Raw genomic sequence first — 20,540 nt, 5'->3', positions numbered from 1 at the left:
AACTCTCTTAGTTTTTCAGTTTCTGGGTTGTCTTTTCTAGGTAGACAATCTTATGCCTTGTAAATAATGTTCTGTCTCTTCCATTCCCAATATTTATCTCATTGGCCAAGCCCCAGAGAAAAATGTAGAATTGAAGTGGTAGCTGACATCCCTGACTTGTTCCAGACCTTAATGAGAATATAGAGAAACCAAACAATAATGTGAATTCTGACATAATGTAATTGATGATTGCTTTCCCACCCTCTGAACTTCATCCTAGTTTTCTCATTACCTCATAATAGCCCCATATTTTACCCAACTGAAAATTTTACCCTACTTATGGCATTATGAAAAGATGTTACCATGCTCCAATGTTTCCTCAGTAAAAACAATGGTTCTGATAGTTCTTTGCTTAGTACACTACATCAAGTGCATAGTTTACTTCTCTACATTACCTAGGTTTTTTTGTGTGTGTTTTTTTTAAAGGTGACTGGTAAGGGGATCTTAACCCTTGACTTGGTGTTATCAGCACCACACTCTCCCGAGTGAGCCACGGGCCAGCCCTACATTACCTAGGTTTTAAAAGTTACTTTGAATAGCATCATACATCTCCAAAATACTTTTTTTCTTTCAACATATAAAATATCTATGTATACACAAGAACACATTATTCTTTTAATACACTGCTGGACTTAAAATTTTATACTGATGGAGTTTATATCTATATATGTGAGAATGGTCTCTAGTTTTTGTGTGTGTGGTTTTTTTTGGCGTATTCTCTCCAGGTTTGGGTGGCGGGGATATAATACTCTTGAACAATGAGTTGGGATATTTGCTTTTTTCCCTCTTTCTTTTCCTATATTCAGGAAGTTTAAATAACATAGAATGATCTATGTTTTAGGGCCGGCCCGTGGCTGACTTGGGAGAGTGTGGTGCTGATAACACCAAGGCCACAGGTTCAGATCCCTATAGAGGGATGGCCGGTTAGCTCACTTGGAGAGTGTGGTGCTGACAACACCAAGTCAAGGGTTAAGATCCCCTTACTGGTCATCTTCAAAAAATAGTAATTAAAAAAAAAATGACCTATGTCTTGAAATTTAGCAGAATGTGTACTTTGAGTTTGTGGACATTTTTGCAGAGGTAATTTTTAAAGGACCTTCTCATTTTCATGATTATCAATCTTTCAAGGGTATCTGCTTCATTTTTGGTAATTAAAAAAATATTATGTATTTCAAGAAAAGCATCCATTTCATTGGAAGCATCACCATATCAAGTTTTCCTAGAAATGAGATTTCAAGAGTTTTATGAATGTGGTTATTTGCACACTATTAGTTCTTTTTCCTGTGCAAAAATATGCACACACATGTATGTAATCTTTGGAGGTTACATACAGGGTAAAATAGGGAGGAGAGCTTTCTAGGTCAGCCTGGAAATCATTTGGATGATGTGACAGCTAGACTGTCTTCATATCCCTTATTTCTGTGAGACTACTTTCATAATTTATCATCACAGAGTTGTACATAGCATTCTCTCACAAAAAGGATAACTCTGGCTACTGTATTGAGAACAGACTGCAGCAGAAGTGGAAAAGCAGGTAGGAGTTAGAAGGCTAATCCAGGTGAGAGTCACTGGTGGCTTTCACTAGGGTGGTAGCAGTGAAGGTGATGAGAACTGGTCAGATTTTGAAAACGACAGTAGAGCCAAGGGGATTTACATATGCAACGTACTTTCATCAGTAACTCATGTTACAGATTCTCACCCAGGTACATCTATTGCTGAGAACCACTTCACTGACTTTAAGTTCTACGAAAATAAGGTCCGTTGTTTTCATATCTATATACATCCATTACAATAAGCACAGTGGTTTGCAAATTTGTCGAAATTCATGTGGATGTTTGAAATTAAATATAATAGATTTCCAGTTTCAGTTCTGACATGAGATTAATTATGTAATTTAGTCAATATTTTGGATCTTATTCCTGAATTTCTGGGAGAAAGTACTCACAAAACAAATGAGGAAATCTCAGATATAAAATTAATGTTTGATTTAGAACCTTATTTTATTTAAATGTGTTCCTTATGCTGCAAGACAGCCCTTCAAAATCAACCACACATACAACATTAATATGCTTCCTCAACACTTATAAACTTAAATAACCCATAGCCCCAGCTTCTAAACTTCTACAAGGCAACTTCAACGCCCAAAAGAGCACAATATGATGACTATGACATCAAATCCCATCTCAATGCAAATTTAAGAAAAGCAAGCTAGAGTATTATCAGACTACCAAAACTCAGTAAGTTTCTGTTACTTAATATACTTAATTCTCAACTGTCTAAACCTGTTTCTCAAGACTGGGGAACTTTTAAAAATACTGACACCCGGGCTCTGCCCCAAGCCAATTAAATCAGAATCTTTGGGGGCCAGCCCATGGCTCATGTGGAAGAGTGTGGTGCTGATAACACCAAGGCCACAGGTTCGGATCCCTATATAGGGTTGACCGGTTAGCTCACTTGGGAGAGCATGGTACTGACAACACCAAGTCAAGGGTTAAGATCCCCTTACCGGTCATCTTTAAAAAAAAAAAAAAAGAAAAGAAAAGAAATCAGAATCTCTGTAGAGCATAAGCTGCACCAGCAATTCTAATGTCAGCCAGAGTTGGGAAACACTGCTCTAATAGAATCTCTTATGAAGCAAAAACATAAATAAGAATGAAAAAGCAGCACAGGAAAAGTGCAGAGACATGGAGAATAAGTTTTTTAAAAATCAAAAAGAACTCACTCTTTGCTTTCTTTTTTCTTTTCTTTTTCTTTTTTTTTCTAAGTTGAAATACCATTTATTTCACCAGAAAGAAAAAAGTGATCCAACTCTACGGGTCTAGCCATTGGGCCAAAAAGCACCCTTTATTTTGCTTTCTAACATCTTTTACCTCTTGACCTCTCGAAAGGTCCAAAGATTACTAATATCATCATCTATATCATAACCATATCAATTAAACAGTTAAGAAAAAAACATAAAATAAGGCCTGGAAAGATCTTTGTTACTTATCTAGAATCATTTGGTACAACAATATTTTCCAATGGGGGAAGGCTGTCAGCTTTCAGGCATAAAGCAAAACAGAAATAATCTCAGGGCATCACAGATAGAGGGTGAGAACTTCTGGCTCTGGTTTCCTGTGTTCCAGTCCAGGAAAAGAGAAAGGGGAGGGAAAGGTTTGTTCATGGGAACAAGCACTCATGCTCTAAAGGCCAATTTCATTTGAACCTATTAATTTTCTTTCACTCAAAATTTCAAAGATCAAGCAACATAAAATGAGGCCAAACAAAGGGGAGCTGTTCTCCAAGATTTTGCATTGTCAAGTTTTTACTGGTGCAACAGTCCTTCAGCTTGGAGCTACTTAAAAGATGAATCACGAAAAAGAACTTTATTTCAAACAGGTTCAGTGGTATGTGTACTACAGCAAAGGCTAGCTGTAGCAGTTTCATTTCATCTTTGCCTTGATATACAAATTAGACATTATTTGGGAATGCTTAACTTCTGCTAAAATACAAATTCAATCCAACATGATTCCAGTTTTTATTAAAGACACTATTTTAGTACTAGAGGTTAAATTTTCATCACCAAAACATGAGAATGTTACTAATAAGATAATGAGCTGTGAAATTAATTCCCTAGTATTGCTTTGAAAATATACCCCTAGGTTGTTAGGAGAAATTCCAACCCCATCCAATGTATTATTTAACAGAGATTCTTCAGTCATCATCTACTGTTGGCTTGATTGTCACTCCTCTTCTTATCTGACCCCAACCAATTAAACTGCAAAATGAAAATAAAAGAAATCATGAATTTTACATCCATTATCATTACCACACAATCATATGATAGAACCGGTATTACCTGCCTATCTTCTAAGTTCAAATTTGTTCCCAAAGCCTACTCCTCCATAAAGAAAGCCTATACTATCTTTTGAGATCCTTAGAATCAAACAGATGAGCTCTGGCCAGCATGAATGACAAGAAAAGCAAACAAAAAGTTACTACCATAAATATGCTCATCTTCAGTCTATCAAAACATATCTACCCCTTCAGAACCACCAAAGAGCCCTTTAGTCCACCCAAGGAACCATGCCAATACACAAACCACCCCAGTCTGATTGTTTTTTTAAAATCTAATTCTCTATCCTTTTCTCCTTGAAAAATGCTTTCCTACCATTCATAGCACCAGAACAGGTCATAATGCCTTTAGCATGACCTTCGCTGGTAAATGAAAATAAGAGAACTAGAGGAACATATAGTCTATAAGCAGATTAGTCTCAGTAGCAAAGGGACCTCTGCTCCCTCTTTCAATGTCTGCTCTAGTCAATGACAGGCTGGATATTGCTACCTCAACTGTAGCTTCTAGAATAAAACCCACCTAAATATGGGTAAAAACCACAATTCTAAAAGATGTAAGGATCATTCAGATGCTCTCTTATTTCATTTAAGAATTTTAACATACTTGCTCATTTTGAAGCTAAATTTGAAATTTCATTTGGATAGAATCCTCTTATAATATTAATGAGCAGACACAAAAAGAACCTTTGTTTTAAAATCTGTTCTAATCTAGGAAATGTACCATTCAAACCAAATGATAATAATAAACCCCATGTTGAGAGTTTTTGAAAGTTTCTTATTTAAACCCATTTTAAAATATACTAGAAATCATTATGTCTATAATAGCATATAGTATAATCACACAAACGAGTAAAATCAAACAGGCATAAATCACCAAAAAGCAGGATTATTTACTTAAAGGGCAATAAAAAGTTTTACTCTTTTTAAGTTATGGAGTAATAATACAGATCAATCTTCTGAAAAATAAGTGAGGAGAGCTCATCATGGGATACAGTATCAGGGAAGCCTTAATAAAGGAGGTAGGTAGTGAGGAAAAAACAGAGAGCCAAAGGTGATTTGAATAATTATGGAGATAATCAGGATGTGAAACAGCTAATTTAGAGGGTTTACATAAGAAGACAAAGCAGAAGGGGAGGGAGAAGGGAGGGAGGTTTTGGTGATGGGGAGCAATAATCAGCTACAATGTATATCGACAAAATAAAATTTAAAAAAAAAAAAGAAGATAAAGCAGAAGAAAAGGTTAAACAGGAAAGGTCGTGAATATCAGAAAGTAGTGAGAAGCTACTAGAAATTACTGAGCACAGCATGATGAAAAGGTTTTAGGAAGATCAATTTTGACTGAGCTCTTACATAACAAAGACAGAGCCAAATTAGGAGTCTTCTGCAATAACTTTTAAGTGTGAAATGATGGTGGTATGGACTATGATAAGGTCATACAGAATGGAAGGAAAGGAGCAAACTCAATAACTAACCTGAGAAAGAGCAAAGAGTCAGGGGCCAAAGATGTGTGTTTCCTAGTTCTATCCAAAGGACCTAGAAGCAACAGTACCCTAGAAGCAATGAGCACACCTAGCACCCAAATCTTCATTTCTAAATACCCTTTCCCACTAAAAGGAATTTGTAGAGGGTACTAACATTAATAAAGCACATGTATTTCACAGGGCCTTAACCTTTAGCCTAGTAGGACCACAGTCCTTAGATCAGACTGTAGCTTAGCAGGATCTTTATCTTAGTAGGACCACAGTCCTTAGCTGTTAGAAGGTCCAAAGCCCTTTAGTTTAGGCTGTAGCATAGTGGGGCCACAGCCCTGTAGTTTTACCAAGGCCAAAGCCTTGTAGTTTGAGAAAGAACCTAACCTTTTAGAATTGCACATAGAAATGCTAAGCTTGGGAAAAAACAGAAAACTTTCACAGGACTAAAAAGTCTCTGGTGGGGATATGAGAATTGTAACACAGAATAAGTGCTTGCTCTAAGGGCAGATGCCCTTGTTGCAGCTAAACCTAATTATGGGAAAATATGTGTACTGAAAGCTTCAAGGATACTCTGCCAGTCAGCGGCTGGTTCCACATTTCACCTTCAACTGCTTCTCTAAGTTTCCTAGGGAACTAAGTGTTGCCATAACGATTATCTCATTGGTTCTTTTGTATGTCACATAGCTTAGTTTTATGACTCCTTTGATGGTAAACTGCTTAAAATTACTTTTAAAAGTTGCACCTGCTTTAATGAAAATTGTTATGTAATCAGTTTGTTTATGTTTTCACTATGACTGATTAATCATCTGTGTTCTTTTCTGTAACTTTTTGCCTGGACAATAAAAAACCAAGAAAAGCCCTGATTTGGGGTCATTTCCCAGGAATTCCTTCTTTCTTGAAGAGGTTGTTCCTTGGATTTAACCCCTTCTGGGCTTCTCACTGCTCTGGAGAAATGGGCTTTGAGTAATCCTTTGCATTTCCGTCTCTGTCACCCCAAGGGAGAGGTGACAGAATTAGGGTTCTTTGGAGAAATGGCCAATTCTAAAATCAGAACATGGAAGGTATAAGTTGAGTCTGGAATATCTTGTGTCAGAAAACAAGAAAGTGTTTAAAAAAAAAAAAGATGGGGACATGTCAAAAAAACCCAGGAGCCAGCTTGAAGGGTCTCTACTGGTCAAATCTTGGACAATTTGCACATTAAAATAAATAAGGACAGTAATAGATCATAACCTATTGAATGAAACAGGACTCCATGAGTCCTTATTACAGCTAGATAAATAAATAACGGGGAAGAAAAAAGCCAAATGATAAATGTGGAATGTTGAAATTGGTGGGGGGAATCACTATTTTGCAATCATTACAGTCAAGTTTAATTCAGGCAAGAATCATCAGTGGATGCTAAATCCAGGGGGCTGGGATTTGATGAGCAGTGAAATATTTGCATAGGCTCAAAGGGTCTCCCCACAGATTGATTATTAGTTGCAAGGGTAAAAAGAGTAACCACACAGCAGGGAAACTGGACACCTTTACCACATAGTCAAAATTAATCTTAACAAGGAGGAGCAGTTGGATATCATGTGCCTGTGGCTGTGATTTCCTCAGAAGGAGACATCACCACCTAAGTAAGTATTCCAGCCATGAATACATTACCTGAATCTTAGTTTTCCAAACCATCAAATAAACCCAAATTGAGGAACAGTCTGTAAAGTAACTAGCTTATATTCCTCAAAATTTTCGATGTCAAGTAAGACAAAGAAAGGCTGAAGAAGTTCCAGATTAGAGATCAAAAAGACATGAAAACTAAATGCAATACATGATTCTAGGCTGGAGGAACATAAAGGACATTGTTGGGACAAATGATAAAACTGAAATGTGTACTGTAGATTTCAGTATTTTAGTAATCTTAAATTTCTTGAAATGGTTAAAAGATTCATGGAAAGACTTGTATTATCTTTCAGTTCCATTTTTCCATGAACTTATTGAAGTACCCACATACAAGAGAATGTCCTTGCTTTTAAATATACACTGAAGTACAAAGAGGTCAAGGAGCACAACATCTATAACCTACTCAGCAAACAGTTCAGAAAAAAGTTTAAATGTGTAGAGTGTGTGTGTGTGTGTGTGTGTGTCTATCTGGGAAAAGGGTATAGAGGAGTTTTCTGTACAAGTCTTGCAATTTTCCTGGTAAGAGAGAGAGAGAGAGAGAGAGAGAGAGAGAGAGAGAGAGAGAGAGAGAGAGAGAGAGAGAGTGTGTGTGTGTGTGTGTGTGTGTGTGTGTGTGTGTCTATCTGGGAAAAGGGTATAGAGGAGTTTTCTGTACAAGTCTTGCAATTTTCCTGGTAAGAGTGTGTGTGTGTGTGTGTGTGTGTGTGTGTGTGTGTGTGTGTGTGTGTCTATCTGGGAAAAGGGTATAGAGGAGTTTTCTGTACAAGTCTTGCAATTTTCCTGGTAAGAGAGAGAGAGAGAGAGAGAGAGAGAGAGAGAGAGAGAGAGAGAGAGAGAGTGTGTGTGTGTGTGTGTGTGTGTGTGTGTGTGTGTGTGTGTGTGTGTGTGTGTGTGTGTGTGTGTGTGTGTGTGTGTGTGTGTGTGTGTGTGTCTATCTGGGAAAAGGGTATAGAGGAGTTTTCTGTACAAGTCTTGCAATTTTCCTGGTAAGTGTAAAATTATCTCCAAACCAAAAGTTAAAAAAAGTCAAAGACAACGGAAATACTGACCGTAAATTCATTGGTTTTTGCATAAGTTGTGTCTAAGAGGAAGGGAAGTCAATTGGACTAAAATATGGAACTACAAATCAAGGCTGGATATACAGTTTTAAAAGTCATCCACATAAATAGTTGAGAGGTAAAGCCACAATAACTGTTGTGTTCAAGGAAGAGTGTGCAAGTGTGTGTACACCACCAAGAAATTAAGGAAACTGACTTTGTCCTTTTTATTAGACAGTGGCAAAAGCTGGTAAACTTACCGCCAGTGTTTCTCAACTCTTCGGCTAAGGGCAATTTTTTCTCCTACTTCTGTGCACACGGGATTAGTTAAAACGATTTTGCCCAAATCAGCCTTGACGGCACTAACTCTCCCTCCTGTTGACAAGGAGCCTATGTTCACCATGAGCACTTCATTCTTAGACAGCTTTTGCACCTAGGGAAATAAATTGGGGAAAAGTAAACCCCCAAATCAAGAAAATGCTTTCCAAAAATGAGTGGGTATTTACCAAATACTTCTGGACATAAGTCAGTCAAAAAAGAAAAAAAATTCTACAGAAATTTGATGATGATGATAAACAAACAAACAATCAAATAAATAAATAAATCTACTAACCATAACATAGAACCTTTTAAATGTAGGTAGGACAACTGCTATATGGCTCTGGGAGTCCAATTCCACTCATGTACCAAAGCCAATTACTAGAAGTCTGAGCCTCTGTAAAATTGGCTAACACCTACCACACATGGTTGTTTTTAGATTAAGTGAATTATTAGCTGGTATTCCTGTTACTACTGTTTTCCCCACTTAAAGCCTAATGCCCGAATTTAGATCATTGTTTTATATGGCTTCATATTTTTATTAAAAGCCAGATGAGAAAAAAATTTTGTATTAAAGGAATTCTGAAAAACATGACAAACCTAAAATTTTACAATATAGGCATGTAGCTCACAGTCAAAATGATTTACTTCCTTACTGCTTTCTCATGAAAATAACTTTTTGTACAGTTTTATTTGTGCTGTGTGAATTTTTCACCATGAGACTCTTACGGTTTTATACTTAGAAAGCCCAGTGTTACAAAGATAAGAGAACTCTATAACTCTTCTATAACTTGTTTCTCTCTCCTTATTTAATATATTTTGGAGATCTTTCTATATGGCAATACCTATAGGTTTCAAGCAGCACATTTTCCCACTGAATGGACAGTCCCATAATTAATATATTATTATTAATACAAAAAATGCTACAGTAAAATTTGCTGGGACAGGGTGTTGCACATTTAAAATGTTGATAAATATCACCAAATTTCTCTCAGAAAGTATTACCAATTCACACTTTCTCCAAAAGCATGAATGCTCATTTTCCTACACCCTTGCCAACACTAGGTGTCAGTAATTTTCCACCTCTGCCAACCTAATCTTATTGAGATATTTTTTTTAAATCTTATGAATATGTCTTTGTCATACATGACAAATATTTTTTATTTATTTATTTAACCTTAAACTGATTATTGCCCCATAGAAATTCTCAATTTGGGGGAATTTAAATTTATTTACCTTTTTTTTTTCTTAATTCATGCTAACTATAAAAGAATAAAACTTGAAACTGGTTTTAACTGTTTGCCACTTTTTTTGAAACAGGAATTATAAAAAGCATTTACCTTTGCTGCTTTCTTGTCTCCTTCAGTGCGTACACCTAAAAGCCGTCTAAGTAAGAAGTAGGAGATTTCCAATTCTGTGAAGATCTCAGGTAAAGCTCCAACTGCACCAAGTACTTGCCCCACCATTCTGTCAGCCCGGCACAAAGTGGGGTCAATTTTCGTTCCAACTCCTAATATAAAATAAGATGTATATAGTGCAACTACTTATAAAGCGAATTATTTTACCCAAAGGTTTAGTCAAACATGCATAGCACACATCTATACATTTTAATACATACTTGTATTTTCATACTCATGTAATAGCTGCACAGGCATAACATAATACCTATCTTATCTGAAGAAACAGAATTGTAAGCCCACAGGTTCACTGGGCAATTGAGAACAGAAAGATTCTCTTGATTAAATTCTAAACAAAGGGCAAATAAAGATAATAACCTAACTTAAAATGAATCTGAATATCCTTAATGAAGGCTGAAAAGGTATAAAATTCATAATGAGTAGTCTGCAGAATATTTGCATGGCATTTCCCCCCTGGAAGGCTGATCAAAACAATAGCTTAAAGACTTCATATATGATTCCTGGGACCCACAAAATATTTTAGCTGTGTGTCTTAGGGAGGAGGGAGAAGATACATAGATGAAGCAAAACTGGTAAAATATTTTGTCATTGCTGAAGCTGAGTGGTGGTCACATTGGGGTTATCATTACAGTACTCTACTCTTATGTTTGAAGAGTTCTTTAAGTTGAATCTTAAAAAACATTACCAGTTTCCTTGTTTACAAAAAAAAAAAGATAAAATCATATACAGTAAACTCTTAATTACAAGATAGAATGGAAAAATGAATTATATAGCCAAAACCCAGAGAACCAACTTGTCTGGTGAAGAATAAACTGTTTCCTCACCAAACATTTTCTTCCTTAATCCAAAGCTGCAACATCTCCAATTTTCACTGAATCTTGCCTTTCTCTGGGTATCTGGTAATACACTAAGTTGTGAGGGACTAGAAAATCCTTAAGTTATTTCAGTAATTCCCACACAATGGAAATTATCTTCTTTTATTCCCACCTCAGTGTAAGTATAATCTGACATCATTCAACTGACATTTGTAAGTAACTTTCCATTTGCAAAACATACATAAAAAGCAACCACTCACTACTCCAAAAACTGCAGACAAAATCAAAACATATTCTTCATGTTTAAAAAAATAATTTTTACAGACACACAAAACCATCTTATAACCTAAAATCAACAGCTTAACCACATGAATGCTCCCCTACCACATTAAATTACTAAAATACCCAATTAAAATTCTTTAATTCAGGTGACCCTTGAACAACACAGGGTTTAGGAGCACCAACACCTCCCCTCACCCCCACAGTCAAAAATCCATGTATAACTTTTGACTCCTCCCAAAACCTAACTACTGGGCCGAGCCCGTGGCGCACTTGGTAGAGTGCTGCGCTGGCAGCGTGGCGACGCTCCCGCCGCGGGTTCGGATCCTATATAGGACTGACCGGCTGAGTGCCGGTCACGAAAAAACGACAAAAAAAAAAAAAAAAACCAAAACCTAACTACTACTTAAGTACTTCTTGTACTTTCCACCCCATAGTAGTTATGTACATAACTACCAATAGCCTTCTCTTAGGTAGGCTATTTAACTCTTTGGTGAATAATGTAATTGTACAATAAAATCATTTGTATGGAAGTTCTAACATCCTGACTAAAATGTTATAATTCACCATGAATGCATGACATACCTAACCAAAAACGTTCCAATATACTCACTGAAAAAAATCCATGTATAAGTGGATTTGCACAGTTCAAACCCATGTTGTTCAAGGGTTTGTTGTATATCTTTTTGAATAATCCATTTCCCATGAAAAGTACCATGAATATCTGCAAATTAAAAAAGGAATGAGAGAAAAATTCTTACCAATAAGACCCCCTGGAGCAGCATACTGAAGATCATTATGTTCTGCAAAAAGTGATACAATTTTGGAGAAGATCGGTTTACACATAAGTTTTCCTTCACTATCTTTGGAAACAATACCAGGTCTGACTTCTATCTCCTGGCCCACCTGGAAACATACAATTAGTAATTAGAATTACAGTGGGACAACACAGTTATCATCTGCCTAAAGTTCTAACGGGAAGACCACAAAACTGAAAAGGCAATCCTTCTATTTCAAAGATCATTATTTAAAAAAAAAAAAAAGATGTGCAAGAGATCTTCAAGACCAGAACATCCAACTCTTGCTACCTACCTACCACATAAGTCTATCACCGGATAAAATGTGGTCCATACTCTCGAGAAACCTATAAACTTAGAAGTCAGACATATTCAAAAGACATAAGGAGTAAACAAAGAAACCTATATCAAGTACCAGACACCATAAAAATTTTTATATTTCAACTTGGATTGTCCATACTTTTTTTCCTGATTAAGACAAGAACAAAACAAAAACACAACAACCAAAACCCAAGTTTACCTTTAATACTCCTTTTAGAATACTACCTCCAGCTACACCTCCCTTAAGGTCATCAACTTCACAGCCAGGTTTGTTGACATCAAAGGATCTAATAACTAAAAGAAAATTTTAAAAATTAAAGGCAATTCTGTTAATTTAACCTTAGAAGAAATATTCTTTTCCAAGTTAACTTTTCTAAAACAGTAGCCATACAAGATTTATACCAAAGGGGTGACTCTGTGACAAAATCTAATACTATTACTCTAATGCTTACTTCAGCCTTACTTATGATGGGAAAAATGGAAATAACTTGAAAGTTCATTAATAGGTGGCATATCATAGTATAGCTGTACTATGGAGTATTGTGCAGCTATTAAAAACAATGTTAGAGCTATATGTAATGACCTGGAAGGATGACCCTCATATGCTGTTACGAAAAAAAAAAAAAAAAAAAAACTAGTTACAAAAATAACACACACAGTATGACCCTACTTCTACAAAGAAAAACAAAACAGTAAACATATGTATGTGTTTATATGTGACGACATAAAGAAAATGGTATGCGGGCCGGCCCGTGGCTCACTCGGGAGAGTGTGGTGCTGATAACACCAAGGCCCCGGGTTCGGATCCCATATAGGGATGGCCGGTTAGCTCATTGGGTGAGCGTGGTGCTGACAACACCAAGTCAAGGGATAAGAGCCCCTTACCGGTCATCTTTTAAAAAAGAAAAGAAAAGAAAGAAAATGGTATGGGAATAATATACACCAAATGTTAACTTTGTTTACCTCACGGCTAAGTGACTAGAACTGGAAGGCACGGTGATTGTGGACATTTTCTTTACACACCTCTATATTATATGACTTTGCAATAAAAATTTAGTTTTAAAACTACAAAAAAAACCCCACTAGGACTACGTGACCTACACTTAGGTCACCCAATAGAACATTTTCCACCAAACACACAGGAGCCACAGACGAAGGCCCAGAGGGATTTAAATGTATGCTTTGAAAAGGCTCCTATAAGCTTCTAAACCAGAAGCTTAGACGATCAAATTATACCAATATCAGTTCTTCAGTAACTGTACAATGAAATCATTTGTATGGACGTTCTAACATCCTAACTAAAACGTTATAATTCCACAGAGAAGATTGTGTTACTCCATCTTAATCACATAACACACCATATACTGAGCACAAAAAGGCTAACAATTCCTACTATATTCAGGACCCTGTCCCTCATCAGTAATGCAATCTAGCATTATCAATACAATCTCAAAATTAATGGATTTTTAAAAAATTTTTATGGATTTAAATCACCACCTCTGCAGAAAGAGGAAATATTAGTAAACAGCCTAAAAGGGGAATAACTGATGTGGAAAAGACCGAATTAAGAGTTAAGGTGACTCCTATCACTTACCAATAAGTCGGGGTTCTGAAGTAAAGTCTCTTGGGGGTACTGGAATTTTCTTTACTATGTACTCACAGACTACTTCGATATTGTATTTCAGCTGAGCAGAAATTGGAATAATGGGAGCTCCTTCTGCTACTGTACCTATACAACAAAATTCAGAAAGATCAAAATTCTTCGTTTTTACAAAACTTGTTCTATACATTGCATAAAACAATTAAGATTACTAAAATAGATGTCTAAACATGCCCACAAAAATGCCAACAAGTGAAAAGTGATAATTCTGTTTAGAAAGATGGCAATATTCTATGTTTGTTTTAACTTCTTAAAATCAATATGCTTCCCTTTATGGGAAAAAATAAGTTATATTAATGGACATATTTAATATAGAAAAGTGATAAAACTGTTGAAAGAAATAAAATATTAACACTCATGGGAAAGAGCACTTTACTAGTTGAAAAGAGTCTAATATGTAATTAACCTCCCGATAAATGTCAAGACAAAATTATAGACTCTTTGCTGTATAATATTAGTTGGCACATATAATATTTGCTTCTTATTAATTATATGTCAAACAGACTGGTCAAAGAAATGGACTAAACAAAATCAGATTTTAATCTAAATGACTTACTTTTTTTTGTGATGACAGAACTGGGTTCATAGGAAGTAAACCTTTCTAACAAGATAAACAAGTCTAATAGAGAATAAAATGTCAACAGTAAGACACATCACATCTTCCCTGAAATGAAAAACACTGTGCAGCCAGAGAAAAGGACACTATAAAGATTAAGTAAATCACTGTAACTTTCAGTTCTGAAAGTAGCTACTTAATAAGAATAAATAGTTTAAGACTTAGGGTTTTTTAAAAAAAATGCTTTTATTCATTTTTCTACCACTGAGGATTTTTTTTTTAATCTGATTGATAAAGTTTCCAGAATACAATTACAGCTCTAACTTTCAGCCAGCAAAATTATACTTTAGTATATCAAATTCAAATTCAGAAACATAGATTCCACTACTTATATCAGATCACTAACATGTAGAGAAATAACGCTTAAGACCCTTAAGTCTACCTTGTTTTAGATAACCTATATTAAAAGTTAATTTAATATCTACTATCTGGATTAAAAACCCTCAAAGTGATTCACAGATTTGTTGGATATTATGGCTTCTTACCTTGTACAAATGCAAGGATCTGTTCATACTGTTCTTTAGCCTGACTTTCTTTTACCAAATCAATTTTATTTTGTAGAATTAAAATATGTTTCAGTTTCATGATTTCTATAGCAGCCAGGTGTTCAGAAGTCTGAGGCTGAGGACAAGATTCGTTGCCAGCTAGTCAAAGAATAAAAGAGATGCATAAGAGTAGCTGGAAATATCCAGAATAAGCAAATCCACAGAGATATAAAGCAGGCAGATTATTGGTTGCTAGAGGCTGGGAGGAGGGGGGAACGGGGAGTGATTGCTTAATGGGCATGGGGTTTCCTTTTGTGGGGATGAAAAAGTTCTGGAACTAGATGTAGTGATGCTACAACCACTACACTGCGCAACACTGTGAATGTATTTAAAGCCACTGAATTGTACTTTAATTGGCTAAAGTGGTAAATTTTATGTTATGTGTATATTTTACCACCCCCTCCCCTAAAAAAAAGTTGGCATCTACTAAAGGAGACTTTTGAATGTTCTAGCCTCACCCAAGGCCAAAAGCCCTGGACATCGTTGCCAAGCATCCACCTTTTGCCCCTGCTTCACCCTCTGTGCCTGCATTCACTGGAGCCTCCCAGTCTTCTGGCTCCCATACCTGGTCCTAAGCAAGAAGCCTGGAATCAACAAGTTTGGCTTCTCAGGGTCTGCCCTGAGCTTTTGCTCAGGCAGAAGGTATAGCTCTCTGGCTCTATCCAGTCTTAGAGATGTTCTGGCCCAGACAAGATCCTGAGAGGCAGAGAGTAACTAAGTGGGGAAGACACTTAATACTGTCCATGAATTTTAACTAATATCAGAGACTATTCCTTAACAAAGAGAGGGAACAACAATAACCATGAAGATAACCAACAGTGTACAAGGGTACTTCAAAAAGTTTGTGGAAGGGCTGGCCCGTGGCTCACTTGGGAGAGTGTGGTGCTGATAACACCAAGGCCGCGGGTTTGAATCCCTATATAGGGATGGCTGATTAGCTCACTTGGGAGAGTGTGGTGCTGACAACATCAAGTCAAGGGTTAAACTCCCCCTTACGGGTCATCTTTAAAAAAAAAAAGTTTGTGGAAAGATTCATATTATCTTTTAATTCTATTTTTTCCATAAACTTTTTGAAGTACCCCCATATTATAAAGAAATAAGCATGTTTTGTTGAGCGCTCTATCACCCTTCCTAGGCTGAGATGTTCAGGTGTCCTTGGCAAGGTTTTAAAAAATTATATCCCATATCAATAAAATCTCTTGACAGCTCACATAAGGAAGAACCACAGACTTGACAACCCCCACCCAAGCCTTGACTTCAGTACTGACTACGTATGATATTATTTGAATCTAAATAAAACCATTATAGTCTACAAATGGGCAGCTCAGAGACCAAAAACAAACAAAAAAACCCCACAACACATACATATACTTTTACAGGCACATTTAAAACTAAATAAATCACCTCATATGATTTAAACAGGAAAAATGCTCTATTGACTTTTTCTTTTTTTGGGGGATACCACTATAAGAATTGTCACAAGCCATCAGCCTCAGGTCTATCTTGTTATCTTGTTTATTATTTTGTGATAGCTGGTAGATAGGAATGTCATCCTGGATAACATGTTAGTTCCCATTCACGTCACCCTTAGGTAATGGATAGGACCCTTAAAGCCCTTAATCCCCCTTTAAATATTCCATCTTGGATTTGTTCCACAGATTTTCTTAAACCAATTCTGATGTATTTACCTATCAACAGAAGAGCTGCATCCATCACTGCTGCCCCATTCAGCATAGTAGCCATCAGAATATCATGTCCAGGACAGTCAACAAAGGAAACATGTCTAACAGTTGAGAAATAACAATTAGCCTTTAGATCAACCAATTTTGAAACATGCAAGTTATACATTTCCTAAAGTTAACTCTTATTGCTGTAAAATGGTTATAGGACTTAGTGTTTCTAGAACTTGGAAATAAGATTACTAGCTGAGTAAAATCACTGCAGATCATTACAAAGCAAATGAAATTAGCTCTGTGTAGAAATAACTGAAGAGATAGAAACTCCCATATCTAATCGAGATGAACATGATATAGAATAATGGTATAGAGTTTATACTGGGAATATGATTGATTTGAAAGCTAAAACCCAATAACTTGCAAAAACTGTGTACACAGAATGAGGACTGTCGTCTGAAAAAATAATTTGCCCAAAATTCCTCTACCACCTTGAAAAACTGGAACTGCCCATCTCATGTGAAGATGACAGCACTAACTTAACAAAACTATGGTACTCACTGAGAATCATGATTGTTTTTTAAAACTGTATGTTCACTGTCATGATCTGAAACAGGTCAGCAAACTATGGCCCTTAAGCCAAATCTGGCCCAGCGCCATATCCATTCATCCACGTACGGTCTACATCTGCTTTTGTAATAGAAGAACAGAAACGAGTACTTGGAACAGAGACTCTATGGCCTGCAAAGCTGAAAATATTTACTATCTGGCTCTTTACGGGAAAAGTTTGCTGATTCCTGATCAGGGTCCAGAACTATTGTGAGGCAAGTGAGGCACTTGCTTCAGGAACAAAATTTAAGGAGATACCAAAAAAACTCAGTAATCAAGACAAATAGTTAAATTTGCAAATTTTTTTTTTTTTTTTAAAAAGATGACCGGTAAGGGGATCTTAACCCTTGACTTGGTGTTGTCAGCACCACGCTCAGCCAGTGAGCGAACCGGCCATCCGTATATGGGATCCGAACCCAGGGCCTTGGTGTTATCAGCACCACACTCTCCCGAGTGAGCCACGGGTCGGCCCTGCAAAATTTTTTAAAAAATCAAAATTAATGAAAAAAAACCCCCCATAATGAACAAAATACAGCTGGCCAGTACAGGGTTCCGAACACTTGACCTTAGTGTTATCAGCACCACACTCTAACCAACAAGAGCTAACCAGACAGCCCCCAAATACCAAAATATTAAATGAAAACAGAATCAATTAACAATATTATGCAGAACCAAAAAAAAAAAAAAAAAAAATTGAAGCAAAGGAAAAATAATCCAGTAATATTGAGTCTGCCTTTATTTAAAATTCTGATATTCTATTCTTTGCAATTTTTGCATTAATTTCAAAACAATACTGCATTAAAATACCATGATTACTGGGTTTTTTAACATATCTCTCCTTAAATTTTCTTTTTTGCTAGCCAGTACATCCTCTTAAATTTTGGGCCCAAGGCAAGAAAGGCCTTACTTGCCTCTCCCTAATCCCTAAAATTTCTTTGTGGGTCATCCCCAATCCCCCATAAAAATCACTAGATAGATGTCAGTATTCTCTGATAAAGAACCAGGATAGGCAATCATATTCAGAAAACTAGACAGGGAACAAACCCATGAGTTTTAGAGAAGTAATTAAAAATACCTTTTTCCTCTTCTATCTAATAAACAGAAACAACACTATTTAAAAGAAATTGAGGAATCCTGGAAAAAGAATCCCTTAAATCCAATGAGCTGTCTCCTTCCATTCTGTTCAGCTTATGCAATACTTTGAAGTTTGCGGAATTTGCGTGTAAGTACTTTAACTTAGATTCAAATACTTGACTTTTCAAATTACCATCATTACAGGCAATAAAAACATAAAATAATGGGAAAATAACAAAACTATTTAGCAACTGGGTTCATTGTTTAATATCTCAATTAAATATTTCAAAAAACACAAGGCACAAAATAATAAAACAAAAAGAATAAAGTGTTTTTTAGCACCAAAGACGTCACCTGACTAATTTGAAGTTCCCTTTGGTCCCTGGAATGTCTGTAGGAAACTCATCAGGCATACTACTTCCACAGGATCTATAACATTCTGGCCGAGGACAACTTGGGTCATCAAGTTTATAAATCTAAAAGTTTCGATAAAAGAGATTTGGATTTGTTATCTGCACAGCAACTAAAGTTAAATAGTTTTTAGTTCCACAGGACACAGCTCACCTTAGCATTAGCATATCCAAGCTTGATTGTAATATTTCTTTCTAATTCATTTTTGAACCTGACGGTGTGAACTCCGGAAATAGCTTTTACAACTGTGGATTTCCCATGAGCTACGTGACCAATTGTACCTAAAAGTACAAAACAATTAACTTATGTGAACTCAATTACACCAAATATTTTTTCAAACAGTGTTAAGAGTAGAAAACCCAAAGCCATAAATCACTGTAAATAGCAACGTAAAACTAACAGTGACTTCAATTTTTCCTCTTATGTATCCTTTCCTACTAAAAACTTGTTTTGATACAGGACTGAAGGGAACTTTTCATGTAACTAACAATCTTATTTAAAAACCATACTCAGCATAACAAAAGCTATTCATCTTATGTTTTTAATCACAGAAAAGACTGCCTTCATTTAAAATAAACACTCAACAAAAAGTGCATAAAGTCTTGTACATTAAGAAACTTTACAGCATTTCCAGAATGAAATAAATAGGTATGACAAGCCTTGACACAACAAAAAGGAATTCACAAAAATGAAAAAACAACCAAGTTTAATTACAATAATGTTGTCAAGGATAACACATTTTATAACTTTTTAATAGCTTCATGGCAGAGTCTTACTTTTAACAAGGTTTTACTGTGTTGTCTAGACTCTCAAAATGTCCAAAATTTACACTCAGTCAACATAACTTCTCTAAAGTTCTAGGTGCTAATTAAGAAAAAAAAGATATGCTACTTAATTATACCTTATATATCAAATAAAACTTTCATAAACTGCCCTCGCAATAACCCTGTCTGGCAAGTACAGACAGGGTCCACCCTTCTTTAAACTGCTGCCACAAATGATTACATACTGCCTTATGCTATTAAACTTTTCATATGTCTACAGCTTTTCTTCTCACTCGTCTATAAGCTAAACATGGGCGGCATTCTTCGTTTCCCCAAAATATCTTTGCTCACAAGAACTCAACATCTATTTCTTGAATATCTGCATCCTCATATTATTCAAGTAATCACACAAAAAGAGAGGTTAAAATTACTTGGTGAAGATTAAGCAAGTCGGGTCTCTAAGTTATCCTTATCTTACCTATGTTAATTGTGGCTTGTCTGCTGATAACTTCGTGTGAAAGTGGCGTCAACTTAGTAACGTCCTGCAACGGAATATATTCATTTTAAAACACTGCACGTACAACAGATCAAAACTTTTCCTTTCACTTCACATTTGCTATCCACAGTTCGCCACCATCTGTATAGCTCCCTTGTCCTTCCAAACCGCCTTTCCTGTATAAGCGATCTGATGGCTGGGAAGCCCTAAGAGCCCTTCAGCGTTACACAGCACACTACATCTCCACTCACCACAGGAGATCTGGAGGCCCCAGGCCCCCAATCTCGGGAGCATTAGCACTGAAGACAGTATAGACATCCCCTTCCCAGACCTTCACAGGTAAAATTCTCAATGACGTTTAACACCCAGACTCTCCCGCTGAATCCCTCAGAAGCTAGAGGTCCCAAGATCACACACCCCACCAAGCCCAGATCGCAGACTGGCCGAGGTACAGGCGGTGGCGCGAATGCGGCTTAGGGAGCCTGGCTCCGGGGCTCCCTCCTAAGCCCATGCTCCCGACAGCACTGACTCGTCCCAACGCCTCCCGAAGGCTCGGTCATCCCCGCTCCCAAGCTCACTCCGTATCCTCCCATAAGCGAACCCTCACCAAAGTGGTGAGATCCTGACGAGACAGATGCGGCTGGCCGAGAGTCACGCCAACCTCGCCTCCCGCCATCTTGCTCTAAGAGGAAGGAAG

General features: G+C 36.6%; 1 protein-coding gene across 2 annotated transcripts; it reads right to left on the bottom strand.

Moving 5' to 3' along the window:
• Positions 1 to 2,020: 2,020 nt before the first annotated feature.
• On the bottom strand, positions 2,021 to 20,540 carry EIF2S3 (eukaryotic translation initiation factor 2 subunit gamma). 2 transcript variants are annotated; one of them, XM_063083777.1, is made up of 13 exons: positions 20,451 to 20,540; positions 19,826 to 19,889; positions 18,737 to 18,864; positions 18,527 to 18,648; positions 16,505 to 16,599; positions 14,757 to 14,915; positions 14,212 to 14,274; positions 13,590 to 13,724; positions 12,195 to 12,289; positions 11,639 to 11,783; positions 9,706 to 9,875; positions 8,308 to 8,480; positions 2,021 to 3,796 (listed from the first exon to the last, which is right to left on the bottom strand). In XM_063083777.1, the coding sequence occupies exons 1-13, from the start codon at positions 20,517 to 20,519 to the stop codon at positions 3,733 to 3,735; spliced, it is 1,482 nt and encodes a 493-aa protein (XP_062939847.1). In that variant the 5' UTR covers positions 20,520 to 20,540; the 3' UTR covers positions 2,021 to 3,732. The 2 variants fall into 2 exon arrangements, with proteins under 2 accessions (XP_062939847.1, XP_062939848.1); XM_063083778.1 differs by lacking the exon at positions 14,212 to 14,274.

The sequence above is a fragment of the Cynocephalus volans genome, chromosome X, assembly GCF_027409185.1.
Source record: "Cynocephalus volans isolate mCynVol1 chromosome X, mCynVol1.pri, whole genome shotgun sequence".
NCBI lineage: Eukaryota > Metazoa > Chordata > Mammalia > Dermoptera > Cynocephalidae > Cynocephalus > Cynocephalus volans.
The sequence above is the reverse complement of the archived record's forward strand: the minus strand, read 5'-3'. Positions and strand labels throughout refer to the sequence as shown.